We start from the raw sequence: 17,642 nt of genomic DNA, 5'->3' as shown, positions 1-17,642 counted from the left end.
CATCATGTCCTTAATTACAAACTTAGATTTGCATCCTGTCTCATATCTGTAACAAAGATTTAAGGATTTGATGTAATCCCACAACACTAAACCCACTGGCAGATAACGTTAAAATGCAGCTCTGTGCTGCATCCTGTCATTCACACACAACCTTGACTGAGAATGATGACGTTCTGATTTGACGTGTTACCACAGCTGCCAACAAAAACATTCTGCTGGAAACTTTATAGAAAAGAGCTTCTTTACCAGCTGGTCCTTTGACTGGTGCTCTGTGATTCTCTTTTAGTCTTTTTCTGCAGTTTGTATTCACTTCATTAAGTCTTTTATGTACATTCTATTGACTTAGTTTGTTTTATTTGGCACCATTGCCTCTCAGGTTCACACATTCTTTGCTACAGGAATTCATCTTGTTCTGCGTTAGCTAAACGCAGCTCAAACTTGAGACAAAATGGAACCACCCAGATAAACCGTCTCTCGTATATTTTCTATATATATGACTGTTTTAATTGTTTTCAGCTTTACGATGTCACCAATATTTGCCTATTTTTAAACAAAAACAGCTTAAGTGGTCATACGTCACTCCAGATCTGGTTAAACCTGTTGTAAAGGTTCAAAGAGAACCGCCTCCTCATACTTCAACTACAAAACAGACTGTTCAGGGTTTGGCACAAGCACATTCAGTGAGGCATCATGGAGGCAGGTGCAGTTCTTCTACTTCTGTTCGCTTTATCTGGGACAAGTTCAACTCTCAGCTTTTACGGCGATAGCATCAGTTTCGTGGCTCCACGAAAGACAAAAGATGAAACATTTACGGTACGGTACCTTAAAGCCCTTCATACCTTCTTTAAACATGTAGACTTATCAGCACTTTATCAAACAAAATACATCTTTTCACAGGATACTTTACAGGCTGTGAAGTGTAATAACCTGGATTTAGCTTAAACATTCTGAAATCATTGTGTTAACGAGCAGAATCAGAGAGACAAGGCATTATTTTCCTGCATTAAGAACGTAAAAAGAACAAGATGAAGAGTCTCTTGCCAAGTTTTGTAGATCTGTGTCATCCAGATCAAACACTTTCTATCAAAACTGTGTCCGTTGCAACTTAAATCCGATTCAAAGTGCTTGAAATATGGAATTATGCATGTATAAATTATTATTTTTTTATTATTTTTCAAATCCTGCAGGTGACCTACTACCACAGACAGAACGGTCGGAGCGATTGTCAGAACCAGAACCAGAACCAATCCCTGTCATGTGAGGCTGGCGTGTGTACAAACATTGACAAGTCGGCCGTCCTGCAAACGGATGAGGATGGCACAGGTCAGGACAGGTGGTGCCAGTCTGAGGGACGCACGACGGTAACCTTCCCGACTAACAGAACAACGTTTAGTCTGAGGTGAGTCCAGAACACGAGAGGCCAGCTCCTCTCATTCATCTTTCTGCAGGCAGGCAGGCATCGGGCCCTCTGGTATTCATCGTGTTGTTCTGCTGTCTTGGACAGGACTTCTTTACAAAAGAGATATTTAATCTCAGTGGATTTTTTTCTTGATGGATTAAAAAGTTAAATAAAAATAAAATGCAGATCAAGTGTCCCTCAAAATGCTGAAGGTGTGGAAGTGAATGAGCAGCATGGGGCTTTTGGTTCCCAGAACATTTTAGAAATCTTGTTATTTAGTTGCAGAAACGTCCCCTGAAAGTTTGTTTTTTGGTTCACTAAATAAATGTAATGTCATGAACATTATCTAAATGTTCCTAATGTTCACTCTAACCTTCAGAGAACTAAAGGCAAACGTTGGCTGAACGTTTTCTGCTTTCTGTGGTAAAAACGTTCTGAAAAATTCAACTTTAAAGGCATCAAACTCGAGTCGGGACATTTAATCACATTTCTTTACCTTTGTCTTTGAGTTTATACAATTGATTTTTTTTCTTTTGACTTTTGTTCACATTTTAGTATTTATCAGAATTCATGTTCCTCTTATTTTGTCCAAACGACTCATCGCTGAGTTGAATGAACTGAAAACGTTGACGAAACTTCAAAAGTTCAGTCATTGACATAATGTAAAAATGTGTGACTTATCATCACTTTCAGAACCTCACATTTTGAATCGATTCAAGTTTTTTTTTCAACTTAAAATCTCACCAAAGACACCTTTATTTCGTATGAAATATTAAAGGTTCAAAAGCAGTGGTGTTGTATGAGAAAACTAAGGAATGAAACATGAGGAATGAACGTCCCAATGATCCGACAAAGACTAACTGAGAACCAGGAGTAGATGTACACAGGGAACTAATAACAAAATAAGCAGCAGGTTCGGCAAAGAAACCCAGGCGTGGCGTTGAGAATACTCTTATTTCTGCAAAGAGCTTTTAAGAGGCCCAGCAAGAGGTTGCCCCCCTTGTGGCCCGATTGTTGAAAAATGCGCGCTAAAGGGCCCTCTTGGGAGTCAAAACACGTGCTAAACTGCCCTCTTGGGAGCCAAAACACGTGCTAAACTGCCCTCTTGGGAGCCAAAATACGTGCTAAACTGCCCTCTTGGGAGCCAAAACACGTGCTAAACTGCCCTCTTGGGAGCCAAAGCACGTGATAAAGGGCCCTCTCGGTAGCCAAAATGCGTTCTAAAGTGCCCTCTTGGGAGCCAAAATGCGTTCTAAAGTACCCTCTTGGGAGCCAAAACACGTGCTAAAATGCCCCTTGGGAGCCAAAACACGTGCTAAAATGCCCTCTTGGGAGTCAAATACGTGCTAAACTGCCCTCTTGGGAGTCAAATACGTGCTAAACTGCCCTCTTGGGAGTCAAATATGTGCTAAACTGTCCTCTTGGGAGCCAAAACACGTGCTAAACTGCCCTCTACAGTGGTGAGGACGCTTTATATGTGCTCTTTTTATTCTTTCCACCCCTGCCCTTCAAAAAGCCGCCGCTGCTCAAGACTGAATACGACGTCTGTTCAGCACATAAATTATTGTGATGAGTGTCACAGCAGGAGGACAGAAATGGGGCTGCAGATATCAATTGTGAGTCAGACGGCAGCAGCAGACGGGTCTGACTGCTGTACCGTGATTGGCTCATTCAGCTGATTCATTACAGGTGTGCATTCTCAGATTATGAGTTGCTCCACAGCTGAAGATTTTTGTACGATCGATGACACGATAAAACAAAGTTTAATTCAACAAATAGATGAAGGAAGATGAGTCCGACCCATGAAAAAGTGACGAGAAGCTGCTCTACCGCTGAAGGTTTTCCTTCTTTAAAGCAGAATTTGGGTGGAGTTCTGCTTCGGGGTAAATGAACTTTGCAGCTCCGGAGGCAAAGACACCGGTCCAACAGTTGCGTTCCACCACACCACATACTTGTGGAACAATGTGAAAGAGGACAATTAATCTGTCAAACAATTGATCAAATACTTTAAAAAAATCTATTTGTTTTGTCCTTGTTAAAGACAGTTAAACAAAGTTTAAATAAAAACCTTTACAAGTCCATATGAGCAGCTTCTGTAAATAGATTTGAGGGGCTGCATCGTCTTATTCTGCCTACAAACCTGCAACATAAAGCTCAGGTGTTAGGTGAAGTCCTCCTGGCAGCTGCTCTGGTGTCAGGATGCTGCTGCCATTCATTCATTCATATTCTGCTTACCGTCACACTCTGACAAACATGAAAGAACGCAGCTATAATCATGTTGTGGGAATGTTTTTGTTATAACAAGCTTTAATTGCCTCAGTGACAACCAAAAATGTAAAAGAACAAAGCGAGAAGACAATAATGAGAGTTAAAGCCGAGTCATTTCCTCATATTTTTAATAAGTCCTCGTCAAAATGGTGACGTGACCTTTAATAGTTCCATGTTTCTGCTGTTAGAGACTCATCTTTATTTAAATACCTTTAAACATTGTCTAATAACTCACTCACAGTAAAGATATTTGCTTTATTGTTCCTGAACTAAAGACCTGAAGCAGGAGGCTGCACCAAACCCAAGAAAAAGATGGATAAGAAAGGATCAGCTGCCATCTTTCTTCCACATGGACACAATTTTCTCACATCACGCTGATGAAATAATTTTTTCTGCCACTTTCTGTAGTTTCAGTTAAACTGTTTGAGCTTCTTCTGGCATCTGTTATCATTATAACATATAAATATATAAATATAACATATAAATATATCATTATAACATATAGATATAACATAAATATATAAATATAACACATAAATATATAAATACAACATATAAATATATCATTATAACATATAAATATATAAATATAAGATATAAATACATAAATATAACATATAAATATATCATTATAACATATAGATATAACATAAATATATAAATATAACACATAAATATATAAATACAACATATAAATATATCATTATAACATATAAATATATAAATATAACATAAATATATAAATATAACATATAAATATATAAATACAACATAAATATATCATTATAACATATAAATATATAATTATAACATATAAATATATCATTATAACATATAAATATATAAATATAACATATAAATATATCATTATAACATATAAATATATAAATATGACATATAAATATATAAATATAACATATAAATATATAAATATAACATATAAATATATAATTATAACATAGAAATACATAAATATAACATATGAATGTATAAATATAACATAAAAAATATAAATATAACATATAAATATACAACTAAATATAAATATGCAGCTTTCCCTAAAGTCTAAAATAAGCTCAAAGGTCTTCAGTTGTTATTCACTGTGTTAAACGTGACGTGAGCGCTGTTATTATCATAATTATGATCAAATATGTAGATATAATGATATTAATAATGGTTTAATAATACATTTAATTACAACAGAATATTGTAGAAGAGAAGATGAAAAGAACATGAATATAAATGTTTTATGATGAGTTTTAACCTGACTTTGTATACATCACACAAACAAATAAAAAAACAAATAAATCAATAAATAAATGTGTTTCTGGAGTGAACAGCTGCTTTGTTTGAAGTATTTTCATCCATCAGAGTTTGAATTATCTCTGAACTGTGGTCAGCGTGCACAGACAGTCAGAGCTGAATACCAACGAGGAAGAGTGGCGCCGGTTTCTGAGCATGAACACGTCTCACTTCTTTATTTTCAGGGGCTCGGGCTGCTGCTGGGTCTCTAACGCTGAAGGAAGAACCAACTGGACGACTCACGCCGAGCTGGACCTGGGAACCCGGTCCGACACCCACGCCATCAACAGATGTCCCGTAACCACAACCGTGTCTTCTTTACGGTACAAAGCTGCTCCTTTTCAACATAAAATCAGAATAGTTTGCTCTCCTTTTTTTTTTAAATCAGCATTATTTGTCTGTTTAAATACAATTAATAGATCCTGGATAAATATACTAAACTAAACCGGAAACTCCAGGATATTTAAAGGATGCAACTTTTACTGAGCAGATTATATCGACCGATGCTGTAAATCTTTGCCAAACTGCTTCTAAGAGGACTGGTATTCTGTGCTCTCACACAGTGTTCCTCAGAACTGTTTCACAAGAGTTCGTCTTCTGGCTCACGATCCAGACGGAGATAAAGTGAGATGTCGCTTCGCTGCAGATGCCACGGTGCCTGCAAACTTTGACCTGGATGAGGTAATCCATGATCATTACGCATCTATGGTGCATCTATAGGAGCTGTAACGATCCGGTATTCAAGCAATGAACGTGCAACGCTGGATATAAAACCGTCTCTTATTGTGCAGATTCACAGAATAGTTGCCTTTATGTAATATCGTGATATTTATCGTAAAATATATTTATGTTTGTCGATATTACGAAACGTTCTGTCACCGAAATCAGAAGTTAATTTGCTTCTTGGGAGTCCAAACTCCAACATGAGGACCTGCTGTAAGCCAGAAAATACAGAAAAGAGAGTCACTTCCTGTCTTCTGACAGTAATCTAAGAACTCGGAGGGCCGATCTTTACCAGGATCAGTGTGAGAGGAAGCAGGAATGTGTCAGTCCTCCTCACCCGAGTCTCCGTTTCCTTCCAGACTGAGTGCACCCTGAAAAGCACAGGTGCTGTCCAAACCGGTGTCCACGTGTTCGAGCTGATGTTGGAGGACCACTCCACCAAAAACATCGTTCTGACCTACGCAGATGGAACATCTGTGATTCGGGAGCCCTCCAACGAGACCGTAACGCCTCTCTGTGAAGTGAAGCTGCAGTTCTCAATGGAGGGTGAGTCATTTCAATGTTTGATAGGCTGAAAGACTCAAAAAGTCTGACCAAAGCAGGCATTCACTTGATGTTCTGCTCTGAAATAGCCACGGTCTCATCACACTGGATGCTTATGATGAGTATTCCCATCTTGTTTACTCTGTAACAGTCCACGTTACACCGTTTGGAGGCATTTATTTATGTTTATGTTTATGTTTATGGTTTGGCTGGGAAGACAAGCAGTTCAGTTTTTGGGAGGTTAAGTTGGAGGTGATGGGCTTTCATCCATGTTGATATGTCAGAGAGACAGTCTGAGATTCAGGCTGAGACCGTGTGGTCGTCAGGTGGGAATGACAGATAGAGCTGGGTATCATCAGCATAACATTGGTATGAGAAGCCACGTGATTGGATGAATCTGTCCCAGTGAGTTGGTGTATATGGCAAAGAGAAGAGGTCCCAGTACTGAACCTTGGGGGACCCCTGTGGCGAGGTGGTGCGCTGCAGAAGTGTGACCAAGCCAGGATACTTTTAAAGAACGACCAATTTCCACTGTAACCACAAATACAAAGTTTACAAGAGAGGGCAAAGTTGAACTACCTCTCCTTGAGGATGAGCGCAGCAATGAAAGTTAATAAACATAAATCTCTGCACACTGGGAGGAAAACAGAAACGCTATGAACAGTTTAACCAAACAAAGACACGCTCTCCTAATGAGGCAGATTTAACCAAAGGAAGCACTCTTACAAAACAGAGGCTCTATGAAATTTAACTATAACTTAAAGCTCTCCTTTAACGGAGGAACAAACCAGGCTAAGAAACTTACCGTATAGAATAAATAAACTATGACTAAGAACAAGAATAAATTACAAAACAAGATGGCACTGCAGGAGAATCGCTCACTGCAGGCTCGTGGAATCTGTGGGTCGAAGTAAGGCTGGTAATGAGGCTCATGAGTGGAGACAACAAGGGAAACACATGAGGGACCAAGGGGAACAGGTGGAAACACTTGACACAAGAGGAATGGCAAGATACCTGAAACAAGAGGGGAAAGTTAGGGATTTTCAAAATAAAACAGGAAATGACGAAACAAGACATGAAACAGAACGTAAATCGTGACAGAGACAAAGTTTAATATGACTAAACTTTGTGTTAATACGTGCATGAAATGAGACGCCGATGGGATGAAATCCCAGAGAGAAGCTAAAGAATAAAATCTGTGTTTGTGTTTTAGTTCTTCCTCCGATTCCAAACTGCGAGGCCGGTCACGTTCAGCCCATGTTCCTGTCCAGGACGCCCTCACACGGCGATGTTCTTCACGCCACTGTGGGTCAGACGTTCCAGCTGTTTGCAGAAGCACAGGCCCACCACGCCACGTACTGACCTCTCTTTATACCTGTCAGATTTACCCTGTGATATGGACACACTCATGGTTATTTGGTTATTTCACGGCTTATTCATCTCTGCCTTTATTTCTCCGAAGTATCCAAGACTTCCAAGTCAGCGGCCCCCAGAACATGACCAAAGAGTTCAAAGATGGCAAGTCTGGGAAAGCAGAGGTCACTCTGAGCTGGACGCCACAGCGCAGTGACTTGTACAGATTCGTCCCAGTGTGCTTCACCGCAGAAACTAAGGAAACGTGAGGGATTTTTCTGTGTTTTCAGTCCAAATTATGATTTCCTGCTGGCAGAATGGACCGTCCTTTAAAGAGACAGAATTTACTGAATTAGGACATTTTGTAAATGATTAGCTCGTTTTAAAAGGGAATTACGGTCTGTTGTAGCAAAGCAAACAAAGGGAAAAGTTTAGAAAATGCAGCTTGATATAAAGAGGCTGAAAGTTTCACTGAAATTCAAAAAATTCCCTTTAACATTTCTAAAAAAGCACGAAACTAAGGTTTTAAAATGTGTTCCACAGTCTGAGTCCCAGCTTTTTTGCTTCAGTTTGGTTCTCTTATTGATGTTAATCTCAGTGTTGTCTTTATTTTTGCATATTTGCACTTACCTGGAATTTGTTTTCTATCTTTTGTCTCAAAGTCAATCAGAGATGAGGTGTGTTGTTGTCCTGGTGACCCAATCATCTATCACCCAAGGTTTGTAGTCATCATTTATCGCTGGTAATGCAATTTCCTGCACATTTAACAATCTGTAACTGGATTCAGTCACGCCACAGATCGCTTTACACTCTGGCTGTGACATAATCCCCGTAAAACCTCTTTGGATCAAGCAGCCTTTTCTCCGCAGAGCTTCCAAACTCTGCACTAAATCAAGAATAATAATGAAAAAAGAAGAAACTACCTGTGTAGTAACCTGTGTCTTCACTGGCCGGTTTCATTTAAACTGAACCAAATGCAGAATCTGAAGCATCACCACTCAGTAAAAGTTGTTCCAGAGTCCATCAGCTTCCTTTAATGACACTTTTTAATGCTTTGGGACACTTATTGCTGCAGTTTTTCTCAGGAATCTGTGTCCATTCCTGCTGAATCCCAGATCTCAGCTGCTCAACAGTCCCTGGTTGTTCGTTACAGTCTTACAGGTTAAAAATGATGGTGGTTGTCATTTACAGGCAAGGCCACCGTTCACTGCTCAACAAACAAGATGACGGTGGTTCTGGAGAAAGCTTCCATGCCCAACATTGACGAGAACTTTCTGAAACTGAGAGACCCTTCGTGCTCGCTCACCTCCAACGGGACTCACATCATTGGCACCATTTCCTTCAGCGCCTGCGGCACCAAATTTGAGGTATAGCAAAATAGATCAGGGTGGAAATTATCCTCTCATCCAACTCCATTTCTAACAAATTTATTTGTCATGAATTCAGGATAAAGGTGACTTCATCGTTTTCAAGAATGAAATCAACTCCTTTGAAATGCCCTACGAGGTCATCATCCGAAGGGAGACGGTTCAGATCGACTTCTCTTGCGAGTTTCCCAAAACCATCAGCATCTCCAGTTACTACAACCTCAAGAAGTCGGACTACATCTTCACCGAGTCCAGCTTTGGCAGCTTCGGCTACACGTTTGAGATATTCCGCGACAGCAACTTTACAAATAAGGTGGAGGCCAGCGCCTACCCGGTGCAGGTCAAGCTGCTGGAAATGGTTTATATGGGCATTCAAGCTTCTTCTCAACTCCCAAATGTGACTTTGTTTGTTGAATCATGCAAAGCAACTCCTGATGACAACCCTGACAACGCCATCTCCTATGAACTCATTAAGAATGGGTGAGTGATGATGCTCTGTCCATTAAAAATGTTCCGAGAAGCAGAACCTCGTCTTTCATTCACCATATCTTGTACAATTCCTTGTATTTCAGGTGTTTAGAGGATGAAACGGTTAAAGTTCACCCATCTGATCAGAAGTCATTCAACTTTGAAGTTCAAGCCTTCAAATTCACAGGAAACTACGAACAGGTAACTTAACATCATCTGCATCCAAACTGAATCCCTATCTCTTGCTCCATCAAAGGTTGCTAATAACTTGGGTGTCATGATTGATGACCAACTAACCTTCAAAGATCCCGTTACCTCGGTTGCTCGTTCGTGCCGCTTTGCATTACTAAACATAAGAAAGATCAGACCATACCAAACCCAACATGCCCCCCAGCTCCTGGTGCAGGCCATGGTCATCTCCCACCTTTACTACTGCAATGCTCTCCTAACTGGTTTCCTAACTGGTTTCCTAACTGGTTTCCTAACTGGTCTCCAGCCTGTGAAACCTCTGCAGATGGTCTAGAACGCGGCGGTGCGTCTGGTCTTGGATCAGCCTAAAAGAACACGTCCCCCCTCTGTTCATTGAGCTCCTCTGGCTGCCCTTAGCATCAGATCCAAGTCCCTGATGTTAGCTACAAAGAGCTTAATGGAACGGCTCCCATCTACTTGAATGCTCTTGCAAAGGCTTCTGTCCCAACTGGGTCCCTCCGTTGGTCCCAGGATTGTCGTCTAGCAGCTCCTACACCACGCCTAAGACAATCCAAACTCTGTTCATGTGTCGTCCCACGATGGTGGAATGACCTACCGAGCGCTACCAGAACAGGGGCGTCCCTGTCTATCTTCAAGAAGCTCCTGAAAACCCAGCTCTTCAGAGAGCATCTCCTATCCCAGCACTTACCTTGTACTTCCCTACCCCCTCTATCTCTGCACTTTATCTTTCTGCACTTCCTTCTATGCCTGCACCCTATCTCTACTCTGTCACCCTATCTCTAAAGATATAGCCATCTAGGACCTGAGATGGGTTCGTCCATGTGGGCCTTGATAAGATGCACATTTCCCCCCAACCAGACTGCAAATGGCCACATTTCTTCGGCGTCTCTCTTTTGAAAGGGAGCTCTTCCTCTCAACTCCCATCCAGCTGCCTGTGCATGCTCAAAACAGGAGATTAAATCAAATAATAAATGTGATTTCTTCGTTTTTTTAGCTCTACAAATTGGCATTTCATGAATCCCATTGTACTGTATAGTACCATGGACTGAAATGCTATGAATTGGAATATAATTGGTCTGAATTTAGTTGAACTTGAGCTGGTTTTCTTTCCCTATAAAGACCCCTGAGATGATTTTTGGTGGGACTTGATGCTTTCTAAATAAACCAAAGATCATGTTATTAACATCTTCCTTTCATATCCATTTCCGTGGTTTTGACACAACAAGTTGCTACAGAACGAGTAAAGAATGGTTTCTTATGCCACATTTCTACCCCTGAAAGAACTCCTCAGTTAGAAATGTTCTTTTTCTGAGCCATGCACTCTCGTGTGCCACCCTGCAGGTGTACATCACATGCTCCGTCATCCTGTGTGAACCTGGGAGTCCCTTCTCCAGATGTGCTCAGGGATGTCTAAAGGATCCGTCCCGCAGACGCAGACGAGGGCTGAGAATGCAAACAGATGGACACTACATTACCCAGGGTCCCCTGCAGCTTGTCGGGCCAGCTGCCCCCAGAGCAGTTGCAGACCAGAAGGATGTAGAGAAGAAGAGTGACACACTCGCTGCAGGTAAGACCACGACCCCTCTGGTCGTCCTCCTTCCCGCCCGTCTGTCTAAAAACTAATCTATTTCTTGCTGTCTTTCAGTGAATAATCCACCATTTTCGTCAGACACCAGATCAAGCGGAGGTTGGAGGTTCAAGGAGGTCTTAACATCCAACATCAGCACTGTGGTCTTTGCCTCTGCCTTCATTGTGTCCCTTGTGTTGATGGCTGTGATTGTTCGCCACTACAACAGGAGGAGAAAAGTAGAAGATTGCAACGTTCTCATAGAATCAGACTCTGAGAACTAAACTCAGTTAATCTCCAGCACTCCCTCGAGCTTGCATGCATTCGTTAATCCTTCCTCCTTCTCATACAAGCTACATAATGTGCTTTCAGGTAAAGAGATAAAGATACAATCCAATGCTTATTTAAAACTGATATGAAGCTTTTATAAACATACAAACAGATCTGTGGATTTGCAACATAAAGACAAAACATTGGTAGTAAAATGGTTTTAACTTTATGAGAATGGAGCAGTCTAATTTGCATGGGAGTGACCATCATTATCTTTAGATTTTTTTTGTGGTAATGGGTTTATTATGTCATTATCTCATGATAAGCTTAATGGGTTCAAATATTCTGTTAGTTCAGCCTTGTAAAGTTAATTTCCCATCATCACAAACAGTGGGATTGCCTGAAGGTGTCAGATTATTTCTTTATTTCCTCATTGTTAAAATGACAGCGTTCAGGCTAATTTACCTGCTGTGCCATGGCCAGGTGTTAAATTACCTATTAAAACAGGGATAGAATATGAATAACTGAGCACTGCATGAAAGAAAAAGTAAAAGACCCTTATTTATACTTACTGGATTGTTCTGGACTTGATGTAAATGGAAATAATGGAAGTTTTGCAGCTATTTAATCTCATTATGATGACTGAAGGAATGTGTCAGAGGAGAAATAAGGTGAGGAAGGAGGACTTACTGAGGGCTTTGTGAGCGATTAGAACAAGTTTAAAGTGAATAAACCCCCAGGAGGAGCGTTTAAAACTCATTTTTAGTCACACGATCTGCTGCCTGTTGTTTTAAGACAGACTTGCGAAACAGTAAACCTGTCAATCAAAGATATTCTGCTTTGAGGCTGACAGACGGCTTTGAAATTGGGCGTTGAAAGCTCTGAGGTACTGAAATGTTCTCAGATCGCTTCTGACATGAGCTACATATCATGATATCTTTATTTCCCATCATCACATAAAGCACAAGGTTAACTAATATTAACATGGGGAACGCTGTAAGAAAAAAGCCGAATTAATGAGAACAAAAGCTGAAGTTCAGGACTCATCCTACCGGTTTACAACAAGTAAAATGGTGTTGGAGTCTGGAACAGGGGCTCATTTTGAAAACAAATGCCATTCAAACTGGTTCTGCTAGATTTTATTACTGTCCTCATTGTGTCAACAGAAATTATTCACTTCCTGTCAATTATCTCAAGGTGTTGAAGGTCTGTAAGAACAGAAAGAAATACTAATATATATAGATCTATATACATATATATATATATATATATACATATATGCTTTCTTGGTTTTGGTTCTTGCTTGTTAAGAAGCCATATAATCTGTTTTTTTCAGTATATAAAGCACATGTATTAAAGAATGAGACAAAGAAAGAAACACTGTTTGCATACTAATAAAAAGGGAAATGGGGACTATTTGCACTTTGTATTTAGGTCTTACTTGGATAATAAAAATGATCTCTGTCTTTGGGTTTTGTGTGCATGTTTTTTGAACCTTATTCAAACTCAGATACTGAATATATTCTTCATGATATTTTCGGACTTTTAGAGGGAAGGGAAACTACGACGATCTTCACAGATAATCTTTTAAAACGTCTCCGAACTGAAAGTGAAACTTTCTTTGTGGGATATTAAAACTCCTCTGCATGCACAGACTGTGGCAGAAGTCAGTGAGCTGGGCACCGAAATGCAAAGATGCTTTTTGTCGGTCATCTGGCTGCTGACTTCTTCTTCTCCCTTTATCAGGGGTCTCATTTGTCTCTGTGGCCCTGTGATGGACTGGCGACCCGTCCAGGTTGCACCCTGCTCAATAACAGCTGGGACAGGCTGCAGCTCCAGAATAGGAAATGCTCTTGTGCTGCACAGCATCTTCTTTATTAATCAAACTCTTTTCATATTGCACCACTAGAGGGCGCCACCCTCTCCAACAGAGCGAGAGAGAGCATTCAAATGATAACATCTTAAAGTCCGCTTTGCTAAAGATGTGGGGTTTTTTGTAAGATTGAAGCATGGTGTGAAGGATTTTCAGAATAAATTGATAAAGCAGAGGCTGTACTAATAGAAAGGATGAATTCAACACATTATAATTATTGTGATTATTTTCATTTGGACAAGTTGGAGTTCTGTATCATTCATCATTATTATTCAATGAAAGGCGGTTGTGTTTTTCTGAGTTGTGCTGGCAGTGAAGGTGTTTTGTCTCCTATAAGAGATTTATATAAGGGGGGGGGGGGGGCATGCTGCTGCTTAATGGACTCTGCGTGAACTTCAACCGCCGACATCTGGACATACATGACAGTAACACCATGTAATATGCTGTCTGCTCCAGTTTATATGCAAATCAAACAGATGGAAAGCTATAAAACAGAAATTAGTCTGATTCTCTGTAGCTTCAGAAAAAAAGTCACATTTTTTTATGTCATCAGGTTGAAACAGAAAAACTGCAGGAAACCAAAGAATGGCCCCAGATCTTCTGCAGGAGAATCACACAAAGCGTCTCCTCTTTCTAGGATTCTCCAGTAAAGACGTGGGGCCATTCTTTGGTTTCCTCATTCACACTTGATGCGTTTGCAAAGCTTGTTAAGCGTTAGAAATGTTCAGTTAATGCAGCGTTCTTCACTGCATCTTTTGGAAAATTACAGCAGCTGGGATCAGATGAAAAGCATGAAACTGGCTGCAGGATGTGAACTGTGTCACAGCTCTTATCCTGACACTTATCAACAATTCTCAGGATATCTTTAATCTAAATGAAACTCCCGCTTGTTGCAGAGTCAGCACATTCCTGAAAAGCAGCTGCATGTTCGTTTGATCTTTAACACAACGTGTAGTTTTAATGTCTCTGACTTGTTCCCTACAAACCAAAACTACTCTCTGTTATCATGTAGATCGCCTTCCTGTGAATCTGATTATCAGCATCATTCCTGACAATCTTATTTTGTCACTTGTGCCACTTAGAAAGTTCTCACGCGTTTATCAAATCAAATCAAACATATCTGACCGAATTTTGATCTCAAAATGTTAGATGAGAGAAGAGCAGTAGATAAAGAAACTGCCTTAAACGTAACGATGGTGCAGGAAGGGAGGACCCAGATGCAGACTTCTTCAAAAATCAAAAGGTTTATTCCAAAAACAGAGGGTCAGATATCAAAAACACTTAACTATGGCAAAACAAGACTATGAAAAACCACGACTATGAGGCATAACCCGACTTAAGTTTCAGCGTTAGCGTGGAAGGGAAAGTGAGGATTCTGCAGAGACTGTGACTGAACCTGGAAACTAAAAGCTGTGGTGAAGTGATTGGTGATGATGTAAAAACAGGGGAAAAAACATGACCTGAAACCTGCAAATAAGAAGATTAAAACATAAACTGTGACAGTAACCTGAACTTTTAAAAGTATATTCAAACTTGTTTGTATTTTTTTAACTTGTGCAAGAGGCTTCTCCATTTCTAGTGATCTGAGCTTCAGTCACAGTTACATTAAACTGACGGTAAGTGACTCTGATTCCACAGAAGTTAATGTTTTTAAGATGTGGGCATATGAACACAAAGACTGCTTATTAAATGTATCAACCTCAGAGAGTATATATTAAGTGTTTTTGATATCTGACCCTCTGTTTTTGGAATAAACCTTTTGATTTTTGAAGAAGTCTGCATCTGGGTCCTCCCTTCCTGCACCATTGTTACGTTTAAGGCAGTTTCTTTATCTACTGCTCTTCTCTCATCTAACTTTTTGAGATTAAAATTCGGTCAGATATGTTTGATTTGATTTGATAAACGCGTGAGAACTTTCTAAGTGACAAAATGAGATTGTCAGGAATGATGCTGATAATCAGATTCACAGGAAGGCGATCTACATGATAACAGAGTGACACAGGCAGAGCTGAGACTGTCACAATACCGACTCCAACGATCACATGTTTGTCAAACAAATCTTTAAAGTTTCTGTGGTTGATTGGCAGCAAACACATTTTTCCCCCTTGTCCTGTTCAGCATTCTGGCAGCAGAATTGTTATCTGAATACTGTTTATGCCAAACGGATTTGCTTTGCCAAGAGAGGCTTTATGAATGTACAGCTCCCCTTGATGCCCAACTGCTTATTTATCTATTTATTTTACAGTATTTAATACTTTATAGAGCCGAACCGGACCGGTTCGAAAGAAGAAAGAAAAAACAGACAACCAGCTGCTACACCTGTAAAAACCAGACAGAAGAGAATCCACAGCCTCTGGGAATCTGGGAGTGAATCCATGGAAGGCACATCTGCAGCTGGGGAAGGCACATCTGCAGCTGGGGAAGGCACATCTGCAGCTGGGGAAGGCACATCTGCAGCTGGGGAAGGCACATCTGCAGCTGGGGAAGGCACATCTGCAGCTGGGGAAGACACATCTGCAGCTGGGGAAGGCACATCTGCAGCTGGGGAAGGCACATCTGCAGCTGGGGAAGGCACATCTGCAGCTGGGGAAGGCACATCTGCAGCTGGGGAAGGCACATCTGCAGCTGGCGAAAGCACATCTGCAGCCGGGGAAGGCACATCTGCAGCTGGGGAAGGCACATCTGCAGCTGGGGAAGGCACATCTGCAGCTGGCGAAAGCACATCTGCAGCTGGGGAAGGCACATCTGCAGCTGGCGAAGGCACATCTGCAGCTGGGAAAGGCACATCTGCAGCTGGGGAAGGCACATCTGCAGCTGGGGAAGGCACATCTGCAGCTAGAGCTGGGGAAGACACATCCGCAGCTGGGGAAGACACATCTGTAGCTGGGGAAGACACATCCGCAGCTGGGGAAGACACATCTGCAGCTGGGAAAGGCACATCTGCAGCTGGGGAAGGCACATCTGCAGCTGGGGAAGGCACATCTGCAGCTAGAGCTGGGGAAGACACATCCGCAGCTGGGGAAGACACATCTGTAGCTGGGGAAGACACATCTGCAGCTAGAGCTGGGGAAGGCACATCTGCAGCTGGGGAAGGCACATCTGCAGCTGGGGAAGGCACATCTGCAGCTGGGGAAGGCACATCTGCAGCTGGGGAAGGCACATCTGCAGCTGGGGAAGACACATCTGCAGCTGGCGAAGGCACATCTGCAGCTGGGGAAGACACATCTGCAGCTGGCGAAGGCACATCTGCAGCTGGGGAAGGCACATCTGCAGCTGGGGAAGGCACATCTGCAGCTGGGGAAGGCACATCTGCAGCTGGGGAAGACACATCTGCAGCTGGCGAAGGCACATCTGCAGCTGGGGAAGGCACATCTGCAGCTGGGGAAGACACATCTGCAGCTGGCGAAGACACATCCGCAGCTGGGGAAGACACATCTGTAGCTGGGGAAGGCACATCTGCAGCTGGGGAAGACACATCTGCAGCTGGGAAAGGCACATCTGCAGCTAGAGCTGGGGAAGACACATCCGCAGCTGGGGAAGACACATCTGTAGCTGGGGAAGGCACATCTGCAGCTGGGGAAGACACATCCGCAGCTGGGGAAGACACATCTGCAGCTGGGAAAGGCACATCTGCAGCTGGGGAAGGCACATCTGCAGCTGGGGAAGGCACATCTGCAGCTAGAGCTGGGGAAGACACATCCGCAGCTGGGGAAGACACATCTGTAGCTGGGGAAGACACATCTGCAGCTAGAGCTGGGGAAGGCACATCTGCAGCTGGGGAAGGCACATCTGCAGCTGGGGAAGGCACATCTGCAGCTGGGGAAGGCACATCTGCAGCTGGGGAGGGCACATCTGCAGCTGGGGAAGACACATCTGCAGCTGGCGAAGGCACATCTGCAGCTGGGGAAGACACATCTGCAGCTGGCGAAGGCACATCTGCAGCTGGGGAAGGCACATCTGCAGCTGGGGAAGGCACATCTGCAGCTGGGGAAGGCACATCTGCAGCTGGGGAAGACACATCTGCAGCTGGCGAAGGCACATCTGCAGCTGGGGAAGGCACATCTGCAGCTGGGGAAGACACATCTGCAGCTGGCGAAGACACATCCGCAGCTGGGGAAGACACATCTGTAGCTGGGGAAGGCACATCTGCAGCTGGGGAAGGCACATCTGCAGCTGGGGAAGACACATCTGCAGCTGGGGAAGACACATCTGCAGCTAGAGCTGGGGAAGACACATCCGCAGCTGGGGAAGACACATCTGTAGCTGGGGAAGACACATCTGCAGCTAGAGCTGGGGAAG

General features: G+C 42.3%; 1 protein-coding gene across 1 annotated transcript; it reads left to right on the top strand.

Moving 5' to 3' along the window:
* Positions 1 to 677: 677 nt before the first annotated feature.
* Positions 678 to 11,559, top strand: LOC140301433 (uncharacterized). Its single transcript, XM_072379872.1, has 13 exons — positions 678 to 813; positions 1,188 to 1,399; positions 5,155 to 5,292; positions 5,533 to 5,650; positions 6,052 to 6,238; positions 7,449 to 7,590; positions 7,698 to 7,853; positions 8,251 to 8,306; positions 8,780 to 8,955; positions 9,035 to 9,435; positions 9,528 to 9,624; positions 10,975 to 11,200; positions 11,279 to 11,559. Exons 1-13 carry the CDS (start codon positions 691 to 693, stop codon positions 11,482 to 11,484), a joined length of 2,238 nt encoding a protein of 745 aa, XP_072235973.1. The 5' UTR covers positions 678 to 690; the 3' UTR covers positions 11,485 to 11,559.
* The last annotated feature ends 6,083 nt before the right edge of the window (positions 11,560 to 17,642 follow it).

The sequence above is a fragment of the Leuresthes tenuis genome, unplaced genomic scaffold (genome assembly GCF_036924035.1).
Source record: "Leuresthes tenuis unplaced genomic scaffold, fLeuTen1.0.hap1 SCAF_2, whole genome shotgun sequence".
Taxonomy (NCBI): domain Eukaryota; kingdom Metazoa; phylum Chordata; class Actinopteri; order Atheriniformes; family Atherinopsidae; genus Leuresthes; species Leuresthes tenuis.
This window is presented reverse-complemented; position numbering and strand designations above follow the sequence as displayed.